General features: G+C 45.4%; 1 protein-coding gene across 2 annotated transcripts in view; it reads right to left on the bottom strand.

Annotated features, from left to right (window-relative positions):
- Positions 1-5,706: 5,706 nt before the first annotated feature.
- Positions 5,707-12,215, bottom strand: part of CRYBA4 (crystallin, beta A4) — an 8,169-nt gene continuing 1,660 nt past the window's right edge. Inside the window, exons 1-5 of one of the 2 annotated variants that reach the window (XM_008578290.1) lie at positions 12,114-12,152; positions 11,385-11,503; positions 9,340-9,481; positions 7,708-7,850; positions 5,738-5,987 (exon numbers count right to left, since the gene is read on the bottom strand). In XM_008578290.1, the coding sequence (XP_008576512.1) occupies positions 5,840-5,987; positions 7,708-7,850; positions 9,340-9,481; positions 11,385-11,503; positions 12,114-12,152 (591 nt within the window). In that variant the 3' untranslated portion in view covers positions 5,738-5,839. Of the gene's footprint in view, positions 5,988-7,707; positions 7,851-9,339; positions 9,482-11,384; positions 11,504-12,113; positions 12,153-12,215 lie in introns of those variants that run through there. The other variant, XM_008578289.1, reaches the window with a different exon arrangement.

Genomic DNA, 12,215 nt, shown 5'->3' with positions numbered 1-12,215 from the left:
TTGGTTTTGGCAGCTGGCTGGTAAAGGGATGGAACCCTGCACCTTGGTGTTATCATCACCACGCTCTAACCAACTGAGCTGACTGGCCAGCTCTGTAGCATCAGGGAGGCAAAGCGGCTCCCCAAGGGTCACTCTGTCCGGTAAACATGGGATCCAGGATGTGCAGCCAGGTGTGTGCAACTCCAGCTGTGTTGTCACAGCTGTGAGTAACTGGGTGATGAGGCTGAAAGGAGCAGCAACGTGGACAGTGATTGCTGTGTGGTCTTGGACAAGTTCCTTCCCCTCTCTGGGCCAAGGGTTTGCTGATTTGGTATCTGCAGTCCTGGATCCTGGGGTCAGTCCTGTTTGCTGAGTGCAGTGTTCCAGGTGATGGATTTCTGTGCCTATCACTTACTTCTGACTAAATAGCATCAATAATATAAACTCGCTTTCCTTTATAACCCAAGAAAATTGGTCTTCTGGCAAGATATAAAAAATAATTTCACGCTCTCTTTCTTTCTCCTCCAAGATCGCCCCTGACAAATTGTCTCTTTATTACTTGTGGCTCCATCATCATCTTGCATCTGAGGTCCCAATTTCTTATGGTTGTCAGCCTCACACTGAGTTCTGACTAGGGCTGGCTTTTAATAGGGTTGCCATCAAATGCCAGTGAGGCTCCTTCATCCATCCATTCATTCATACATACATTCTTTTCTTCAGGATATATTGCTGGTTTTGCCCCCAGAGAGCTGAGTCTTTCCTATCATAGATGAGAAGCTCCACAGTTATTCATACTAAAATGTGAGGGGCTACTTTCTTAACTCTTTTAAGGGAGGACACAGACCCAGCAACTTATTGTTTATAAATCACATTTGTGCCCATTATCACTTTAATCCCCTCCCCCAAACCTTGCACAACCTATAAGGGGCTAATGCTCTTATAGGCTGGTGGCCTCAGGCAATTTACTTAACTTCTCTGAGCCTCTGACAACTCAAGTTCCCGATGTGTTTTAAATGGATAATAATTATGTCAAGGAGTTATTATGAGGTTTAAATTACATTACATGTGAAAGGGACAAATACAATATGTACCACCAATATTATTATTACCATCAATATTATAAGGAAAGCATGTTCTGTTTAAGGGGTTTGAGGTGGAGATGGGGGATGGGGTCAAAGCAAAGGGACAGAAAAAGGGACAATAATAGTAGTAATAGTAAGGATGATCTTAACTTCTGCTAGCCTTTACTGAGAGCTTACCAAGTACCTCCTACAGGTCCTGGGCACAGATGTGTATAACAGGAGTGTGTCATTTATTTTTATTTTTATTTTTTTTTAAAGATGACCGGTAAGGGGATCTTAACCCTTGGCTTGGTGTTATCAGCACCGCACTCTCCCAAGTGAGCTACGGGCCCGGCCCCGAGGAGTATGTCATTTAACTATTCACAAGCAAAGAGTAGAGTATCATTAACAAATGAGGAATTTGAGGTTTCAAGGATGCAGATCCAGGGCTGTGATAGCTTCTTCCCCAGAGGCTGGAGCCAACTCCAAGTTGTCAAGGTCAGACAGCTGCCCCTCTGTGGTGAGAACAGTTGAGCTCCCGTCCAGTGCCTTCCAGGAGCTCAGGGCCTCAGAGTGAAGACACATCTATCTGGAAGATGGTGGCCAGGCCTAGCACCCATCCCAGGCCTCAGCAAACCCCAATCCCACAGAGACAAACTTTAGGACCTTCTCTCTAAATTGTCCTCACCCCTGTATCTTTCTAATGCCTATTCCCTAGGACTGACCATGATACCACTTTCTGGACAGTACCCCTGCCCCCAGAGCAATACTTACCACTTAAAGAGAAACCTTACATTATATAGCATCATTTTTTTGTCTGTTTTTTTTTTTGGTTTTGGCAGCTGGCTGGTAAAGGGATGGAACCCTGCACCTTGGTGTTATCATCACCACGCTCTAACCAACTGAGCTGACTGGCCAGCTCTGTATCAAATAAACTTGGGAAACTCTGAATACTCTATTCTCTCTTCCAGAGATTCACAATACCTGTTAAACTATTGTAGGCTCTGAGAAGTCCTGCAGTATAAACACCAACAATTCCCAAACATATTGGACATAATTTTTTTTTCAAGGAATAGTGTAATATCCATGCAACAGTCTAATAAATCGTGACTGAGGAACCATGGAGGTTTGGGAGTAATATCTGTATCCCCCGACTAGTATGTAAATCCCTCAAGGGAAAGAATTTTGTCTGTTTTGTTCCCTATCAGATCCTCAGAGCCTGTAACAGTGTTTGGCACACAGTAGACATTTGATAAATGTTTGATGGATGAATGAATGAATGAATGAATGAATAGAGGTGGCCTGGATAATGTCGGCAGGTCTGTGTTCTAATCCTGGCTTTGCCTTTAACTTGCTGTATGACCTTGGGCAAGTCCCCATCCCTCTCTGGGTTTCCATTTCCCTGCATGTTGAAATGTAGGGATGAGACAAAATTAAGCATTCTCAAGGGCAGCAATTGCATGGCCAAGAGGTAAAACTTGGTTCTCAGGGAGAAAAAAAATCTTATTCCTTTTATGTATAAAGCACAAATATATGTACACAGTATATACAGATATCCATTATATCTGTTATATATCTGTGGTATTAAAACTTCATGGAAGGAGGTGATTAGGAAAATAACATCTGTAAAGACTCTTTGGGGGGGTAATAGTTAAAAAAAGTTGAAGAACTCTAGGCTTGATGATCTAGAAAGTTCCTTCTAGGTCTGACAGTCTATGAACCTTTGACTGTAGGGGAGGTGTTAGTGAGAAATATTTGAGGGAAGAGTGTTGCCGGAACAGGGAACAGCAAGAGTCGAAAACCTCAGATGGGAAGAAACCTGGTTTTGTGTGTACACTGAACTTTGTGCTTCCAAGATTCATATGTTGAAGTCTCAACCCCCAGCTCCTCAGAATGTAACCATATTTGGAGATCTTTAAAGAGATGAGTAAGTTAAAATGAGGCTGTTGGGGTAAGACCCAAATGCAGTAGGACTGGTGTCATTTTTTTTTTGGTGGCTAGCCAGTAGAGTGGTGTCCTTATAAGATGAGGAAAAGACACCAGGGATGTACGTGCACAGAGATAAGACCATGGGGCACACAGCGAGAAAGGGGCCATTTGCAAGATTTGCAAGCCAAGGAGAGAGGCCACAGGAGAAACCAATCCTGCCAGCACCTTGATCTTGGACTTTCAGCCTCCAGAACTACCAGAAAATAAATTTCTGTGGTGAAGCCACACAGACTGCAGTGTTCTGTTATGGCAGCCCGAGCAGACTCACACACTGGGCATGTTTACATGCCAATGTAGGGACACAAGGTCCAAGAGACTGGAGGGAGGCAGATCACAGCAAGCCTCACAGGACAAGGAAACATATTGGTTTTTTTTTTTCTTGGAGTGGGATGGGGAGCATGGGTGAGTATCAAGCAGGGGAATGATAAAATCTGTCTTATGTTTTGTTTTTTTAATGGGGATCCAAACCCTTGACTTTGGTGTTATAACACCATGAGCTAACTGGCCAGCCACCTTAAGTTTTTAACGGGACCACTCTGGCTGCTGAGTAGAGAACAGACCCTACAGTGGCAAAAATGGAAACAGAGAGACCATGAGGAGGAGAGAGAAGAGTGTAGCTTGGACCAGGTGGTAGCAGCAGGGATGGGGATCAGTGGTCGGACTCTGGTACATTTTTAAAGTAGAGCCAGTAGGATTTGCCAATGAATTCAGTTGTGGAGCATGACAGACAGAGAAGATTTATGGATATTTCAAAGGTTTGGTCTGAGCAACTAGAAAAGTGTAGTTTCCATTTTGGGTGGGTTCTGTTTGAGATGTGCAGGTGTCCAGCTGTTGGATATTCAGGGACGAAGCACAGAGGGGAGGTCTGAGAAGAGATAAGCAAGAAGGAGAGTCTGTCCCCAGCCCCTCTCCCTGTCATCTGTTCTAGCCCTACATCCCCCCTGGACTTCCCCCACCACAGGTCCTATCACAGGGCATTTGCTATCCGTTAGGTATCTGACTGTCTTGAACTGGGTGAGAGTTAAGGACTTTCTGTCTTCTTTACCCTTGTACTTCCCAGGGCCTGGATCCCTGTAGGTCTCAGGCAAATGATCTGTGGAATAAATGGAATGATACAATATGGGGTTAAAAACTATTTAATTGCAAATGTTCCTAAACATTCCCCTCCCCTTCCTGAGCAAGATAATGTTATCTTTTCCAGCAGGCTGTTCAGTGCCTCACCCCTTCCTGTCCCTATCAGTGCAGGCAGAGGAAGATGGGCTAAGAGAGCCCAGAGGTTAAGACAATTCTATATAATAAAGAAACAGTAGAGAGTAAAGAGGGGAGGAAGAGAGAGAGAAAAGAAAGGAGAAAGAGAGGCAGAGAAAGAGAAAAAGAGGGAAAGAGAGAGATGAGAAAGAGAGAAAGGGAGAAAAGGAGAGGAGACAGAGAGAAAAGAAAGGAGAGAGAGGTAGAGAGAGAGAACAATCTCACCACTCAGGCTGCAGGTGGAATGGGAGTTTATTTCTTTGTTTTATAGGCTTTCTCTGGAAGGTGGAGGGTGTTAAATGAGAGACTCTGGGATAGTATATGTCAGAGAGAACTGGGAAGAAAGAACAGGGATAGAAGTAGTTTTGCTAGCAGGGAGAACCAGCTCTCTCCATGTATGGCTTTGAAAATCACAAACTAGGAATAATCCATCAGGAAGACATAGCAATCATAAATATATGTACACCTAATAACAGAGCATCGAAAGTTTTGAAGAAAAAAATCAAGAAGCAAAAATGGACAAAAGTAAAAGATAAATCCAAATCATAATAGGAGATATGAATAACCCTCTCCCAGTAATTGATAAAAATTGTTCTTTTTTTAATTGGTGATGATATTAAAAAATCTAGCCAATGCAGTCAATCAACTTCACCTAATTGACATTTACAGAAGACTATACCCAAAAATGGCAGAATATAAATAATTTTCAAATGCACCCCCAAGTCTTTCAAAGATAGACCATATGCTTGGCCATAAAATAAGTCTCAATTAATTTCAGATGACTGAAATCTTATAGAGTATGTTCTCTGACCACAGTGGACTTAAATGACAAATAATAACAATAAAATATCTAGAAAATCCCAAAGTATTTGGACTTTAGGTAACACACCTTTAAATAACCCATGAGGGCTGGCTGGTTAGCTCGGTTGGTTATTAGAGTGTGGTGGTATAACACCAAGGTCAAAGGTTCAGATCCCCAGCCAGCCACCAAATAAATAAATAAGCAAATAAATAAATAAGCAACACATGGTTCAGAAGAAAGAAATCACAAGAGAAACTAGAAAATATCAAACTGAGTGATGATGAAAATACATCAAATCAAAATTTGTGGGAAGCAGCTAAAGCCATACTTAGAGGAAAATTTATAGCTCTAAAATGACTATACTGGGGACAAAAGAGAGGCCTAATATTAATGACCTAAGAGTCTACCTTAAACAGGTAGAAAAATCGAGAATGAAGTAAACCTGAAGTAAATAGAAGGAAGGAAATACTAAAGAGAAAAAAATCAGTGAGATAAAACACAACAGATAAAATTAACAAAGCTAAAATTGCTTCTTTGAAAAGATTAATAAAATTGAAAAGCACTGCTAATATTGGACCTTTTTTTTTTTTTATTACTTTGAGTTTTTTGTGCTGACTATTCACGGACTGCTGGGTTCACACGGTTACAGGGGAGGTGGAATAAGAGCGGCATAACAGCCTCCAGAGTACAAGCGCTCCAGACATGCATGCAGGCATGCACCCCGCCGTTCCGCACACACTCCTCGCTGCTGGGCCCCTGCTCACTGCTGGATCCTGCGGATGCTCTGCACCTGGAAGGTCTGGGCATGAGAGCCCCACTCCCGGAAATGCTTGTAGTCACCTGAGTGATGATCACACTCCAGCACATACTGAAAACCTCGGTAGCCAGGAAACTGGGAGCAAACCCAGCTGGAAAAGGGAAGAGGCAGACAGTTACCCTACAGAGACACTGGTGCAGTGATCAAGACAGCAACAAAGGGATCCATGGTACAAACACATTCCAGCCATCCTAGCCTTCCTCCAGTGCCTGGGATGGGCTATGCTGTTCCCCACCACCAGGCCTATGACCGTGCTGTTCCCTCTGCCAGGAACACCATTCCAGCCCTTCTTTGCCTGGCCAAATTGTATTTGTCCTTCAGGCCTCAGCTCAATCATCACTTCATAAGGGCAGCCTAACCTATTTCCCAAATCAGGCCACAGTCCCTTATTGGACCTTCGTAGCACTCATGTATAACTCAATCATTTTCAGATTATTTGTGAAATGTCAGCCTCTCCCACTGGCAGGTAAGCTCTTGGTGTAGTGATGTGTGTGTCTTGTTCATTGTTACCTCCAATGCCTAACGCAATGCCTGGCATAGAGGAGAGCTCCATAAACATTTGATGGATGAATGAAGGAAAGAACGGATGAGAATCTTGTTCTTTCTCCCTCTTCCCTTACCCAGAGGCACTTCCAAGAATAAGGCTATTGTTTCATTTTATTGATCCTTGTTCAAGACAAGGATTGGTGTTTAGTTTTCTGAGCACCCATTTATCTTTCCGTAAAAGAGGGAAGTGGACTCAAGAACTGCAAGGAGTCCATCTTACTCTGAAACAATGTGATTCTTTGGTGGTTCCTGAGGAACTAAAGACAAAAACAAAAAACAAAAGATCCTAATTCCCACCTTTACCCTTGCCTACCAGGAGCCCAGGGGCCCCTCCGAAGGTGGCTCTGATGTCCTCCCTAAATGAGGAGCTCACACCTCAGCTCTCACCTGCCACCTCCTCAGTGAAAAGGGTGAGAAGTCTCAGTCAATGCTGAGCTTGAAGCCAGATACAGTCACCTGCTGCTGGACTGTGAGTGAGTTACTTGATCCACATTCGTTTCTTTATGGTTGGGCATCCATTCTCCCCTCTTCTGGTCATAGACCCTGTCACTCCCTGACTCTCAGTCAATGCTGAGCTTGAAGCCAGATACAGTCACCTGCTGCTGGACTGTGAGTGAGTTACTTGATCCACATTCATTTCTTTATGGTTGGGCATCCATTCTCCCCTCTTCTGGTCATAGACCCTGTCACTCCCTGACCCCAGTCAAGGTGGGAAAATGGGGCTGACTTTAGCAATGAGCACATGACCAGGCCTAGCCAATCACAGCACTCCACTCCTGTGGGCATGGTGATTGGTTCAGAATTGAGCACATGACCCAAATTGGATCAATGGGCACCTTTCCTGGAAATTTTCATGGAATCATTCAGAAAGCAACACTCTCTTTCCCTGGGGCTGGAATGAAAAAATTAAGTGCCATCTTTGCCTTCACAAGGGAAAAGCTCGTCTAAGAATATAGCCACACAGAGGCAGGCAGAGCAAGAGAAGGAGAAAGACGGATCCCTGCTGTAGCACCTGGATCCAGCTGTGCCTGAACCTAATTACAGGGGCCAACAAATATCATTTGGGCTGAAACTAGTTTGATGTGAGTTTCTGTCACTTGTAATCCCACAAATTCTGCCCGATACCTCCCTGTGCCTCAGGGTTCTCCTCTGGAACGTAGACATCAGAGCATAAAAGCCCCCAGTACACAGTTTTCACTGGAGGTGTCCCTACCCTTCCCAACAATCTCTCTTTATCCTGCCAGCAGAGCCTTGGATCCACTTACGCCCCAGAGTGAACATGAAAGGAGCCCACTTCGTTTCCATCCCAGCCCATGGCCTGGAGGGAGGGATAGTCATCGCTCAGCTCTCCTTTCTTGCCCAGGAAGTTCTCCTGCTCGAAGATGGTCAGCCTGGAGTCACGGTGGTTCTGTGGACACAGTGAACAGGGTCAGACCACCAGGCATCCAGTCGGAAAACCAGGAGCCTCTGCTCGCCCCCACACCCCTGGCCTTGTCTTCCAAATCAGCCTTCCTTGCAAACCTTTTGGAAGGGCAATAAGACAACAGCTACCAGAAAATTTACAAGTGTACCATTTGCCCTTCCAGAAATTTATACAAAGAAAGTAATCATGGAAGCTGTAAGAGCGTTCATCGTAACAGTAAAAAAAGGAAAAAAAAATAAAAGGGATCAACCTGAATGTCCAACAATAGGCAATCAGGTGGTAAACTGGGGTATTGCACTGTGGTTAAAAACAAGCGTGTGGACATCTGAGTTCAAATCTTGGCTCTACCACTTACCAGCTGACTGAGCTTAGACATGTCACCCAGCATTTCTGAGCCTCCGTTTTTATATCTATTAAGTGGAACTAACCACACCTATTTTTCAGGGTTGTTTTGAGGACCAAATGAAGTCAGAAGTTGTAATTTGCATGGAATCAGGGTCTGTGCCGGATGCAGCCCACTATGGGTCGCTATATTAGCACAATGCCTCAGCCATTTGTGGAATAAATGAACAAATAAACTTATTCATAAAATGGAATACTAGCGTGCTGTGAAAAATGATGTCGTAAATGAGATTTAATCACCTAGAAGAATGATTGTGGCATATTTGCTGAGTGAGAAAGCTGATTTCCGAGCTTTAGGTTCATTATGATTCTATTTTTATAACAAAACTAGCATGTGTTTAGATATATAGATTATACAAATATAGATGTAGATATAGACATAGACATAGATATAATCTGTGGATAGCAAACAAGGCCAGCAGAAACCTCCAGCACTGTTGACAGCAGGCTTCTTTCTCAGATGTGTGTTGGAGTGACTTTTATTTTCTTATTCTGCCATATCGGGTTTTTCTTTCTGAATTTTGGATGATAAATTTGGTGCCTTGTGTAATTTTAAATCAACAAAAGTTGTTTTTAAAGAAAAAAAAAAACTGCAACTTTCTGAGCGTCAGTTTTTTTATCTGTAAAGCGGGGATAATAATGCCCACCTCCACCCATACTCTATAAACAGCAGCAAAATATAAAATCAGGAGCACAGATAATGAGTTGGGAGAAAGAAATTAAACCCTTCCTCCCCACCCAGCTCTGTCATCCCTGGAACCCAGCTTCTGCTGGTGTCCCTGAGTCATATAAAGAAGAGCACAGAGCACACAGGGGCTCATATCAGGAACAGAGTTGCTGTGGGCAGAGAGTCTATGGCGGGCTCTGGCCAGATGTTATGCATTCTTCTTCCTCACAACATAGCCACAAGGGCCCCATTTCAAGAAAAAGGAACTGAGGCTCAGAAAGGGGAGAGACTGTCCATGTACAGCTTGAAGAGGTGACATGAGAATTGGCACTCTGGACATTTGATTCCCAAGCGCCCACTGGAGGGGCTCAGGCCTCCCTGGGACATGGCAGTGGTAGGACTCACAGCGCAGGCCACAGGCCGGAAGGAGGTGAGCCTCTCGGAGGGGTAGGCTGTGTTGCCGCCCCAGGCGTCCCAGCTTGGGTACTCGCCCCGCTCCAGCACGTGCTGCTGCCCTTGGAAGCCAGCATGCTCAAAACCCACCCACCTGCAGACAGAGGGTAGAGAGTGCAGGAGGTGAGAGAACACCCGTCCTGAGTTCTAGGCCAGTGGTTATCATTCAAGGGTGATTTGCCCCTGGGGACACTTGGCAATGCCCAGGGACATTTTCGGTTGATATGAGGGGCGACGATTGTCATCTAGTGAGTAGAAGCTGGGGATGCTGCTCAACATCCTACATTGCACAAGACACCTCCAACCACAAAGAATGAGCCAGCCCCAAACACCGGGAGTGCCAAGATTACAGACCCCTGCTCTATCCCTGGCAGCCCAGTGACTTGCTGTGTGTCCCGTAGGTAGGGGAACTGCTCTGCACAGATGTCCTGACAGCCTTGCATGTATGTGTCCCTACAGGTCCCATAGGCAAGGCTTGACCACTGGCTGCCCTAAGCCTTTGTGGAATTTCTTGCGATCCTGCTGGGACATGGGGAGATGGGCAGTCTTGTGAGGAGCTGCCGCAAGACAGGTTCTTGTCCACCTTCCTCTCACGAGGAGGCTTCCACAGGCAGTTTCTCATCTGCCTCTCTGGTTGCCATGAGATATGGGGCTCCCCACCTGGCCCCCCACAGAGGACGGCAGCAGGCTGTATCTGAGGCACGCAGGTGGCTCCTCAGCTACAGGGTGCCCACTCGTCCTGTTGCCGGTCATCGGACCCCTTTTACTTTGGTGTTGTCCTCTGGGACAAGGGACAGGAGGCCGACACCATGTGGACCTTGCACTTGTTGCCTATATAGTTAATGAACTGTCTGAGTCTATCCAGGATCATTGTCTCCTTACTACATATCCCTAGACAGGCCACTGTCCCCATCTGAGCCCCATTTCCTCAACTGCACAAACAGAAGCTAAAAGAATGTTTACCACCATTGAGATGCATAAAAGCCACCCAAGATGACCTTAGCTGGCACTCACAGGCATAGCATTAAGTGACTGAATCACATAGAACATTGTTCTCCTTTCAATCTACTTTCCAACCTTCTAGAACTTTCTATCTAATATGGTAGCCACTGGCCACAGGCAGCTAATTAAATTTAAACTTAAATTAAAATAAAATTTAAGGGCTGGCCCGGTGGCGCACTCGGTAGAGTGCGGTGCTTGGGAGCGCGGCGGTGCTCCTGCCTAGGGTTCAGATCCCATATAGAGACCGGTCCACTCACTGGTTGAGCACGGTGCGGGCGCAACACCGAGGGTTGCGATCCCGTTACCGGTCACAAAAAAAGACAAAAAGGAAAAAAAAAATAAATAAAATAAAATAAAATTTAAAATTCAGTTCTTTAGTCACACTAGTCACATTTGAAATCCTCAACAGTGACACGTGGCCAGTGGGCCCAAATTAAATAGACAGCATGGATGTAGAATATCTCCATCACTGCAGAAACGTCTGCTGAATGATGCCGGTTTAGAAAGTTTCAGTGTGCTATTAACGTGTCCTTAGCATCTCTCTACATCTCACTAATCTCTCTCTTTTTAAACAAAAAGAGATCAGGCCTTGTGCTTAGAGTCTAGGTCAGGCAACAATATTTAGCTAAAAATTAATACCATGTTTTTACTATATTTATTTTTACAGTTACCTTCTATTTTGGTGAGTGGTGTTGGCTTCCAATTTATGCCTAAGAGAGATATTTTAGACCCAACACTAGATTCTAGGGGTCTGCTCCTACGGGGCAGTGTCATCCAGTGAGCAGCGTCTTGTGAATGTCCCTATAGTTGGGCAGTACCTAACCCACTTAACCTTACGGGGCAGTTCTGCACATTCCTCAGCACTTCAGGAGGGCACAATGGTACAGTTCAAGCTTGGGAAGATATGGCCTAGGACATCTAAGTGTCCCAGCACCCCTCTTTAGGTCCCTTTCTGTCCTTCACCCCACCCCAACTCAGTATACCCTTGGACTCACGCTCCGCTCAGCACTTTCAAAGACCTCACGGTCTCAAAGCCAAGCTCCAGCACACTGGGGCACTCAGCTGTGAACTCGTGCCGCCGCCCCTCGAAGCCCTCCTCGTCCCATACCACCATCTGTGCAGAAAGAAAAGGTGGAGACCTGTATGAGAGTCCTGCAGGGGTGAAGGGTTGGACCTGACCCCAGGACTTAGGGTAGAGCAGGCCAGGGAAAGCAGGGATCACAAACTCTGATGCCTCCAAGGGCCAGAGGCAGGTTAAGGGAGGTGAGGGTTATGCAGCACTGGAGAGAATGGGCCCGAGGTAAATGGGTGGGTGTCTGCTCCTCAGCACCGCCAACTGCTAACAAGTGGACATGTGTGGGTCAGACCTTCTGATTTTTCAAGACAATCACTAAATCTGAACTTTTATGTGAATCCTTCAGGTTTTTAAAGGCTGATTTTTAGGGCTGGCCAGTTAGCTCAGATGGTTAGAGCATGAGGCTGATAACACCAAGGTCCAGGGTTTAATCCCTGTGCCAGCCAGCCACGAGAGAGAGAGAGAGAGAGTGTTTTCCCTGTGTATGACCTTGGGCAAGTCCCTTCCTTACTCTGTGTCTTGTTTGCATCCTCTGTGGAATGGGCATTCAAAACCCCCTCATCTGATGATTCAGTGGAGGTGGATTTTCTGGACTTGGGTTTGACCTGCACCCCCTCCATGGACACCCCTTCCCCAAGCCTCTTCCTACCTTCCAGTGTCCTGCTGACTTGGTGCATTGCAGTGCCATGCTGGCCCCTTCCTGCACAGGAGAAGAATACCATAGTTTTCCATATTGGCTCTGCTCTCCTCC

The sequence above is a fragment of the Galeopterus variegatus genome, unplaced genomic scaffold (assembly GCF_000696425.1).
Source record: "Galeopterus variegatus unplaced genomic scaffold, G_variegatus-3.0.2 Scaffold1656, whole genome shotgun sequence".
Lineage (NCBI taxonomy): Eukaryota > Metazoa > Chordata > Mammalia > Dermoptera > Cynocephalidae > Galeopterus > Galeopterus variegatus.
Note: the sequence above shows the minus strand (reverse complement) of the source record. Positions and strands in the feature narration are given on the sequence as shown.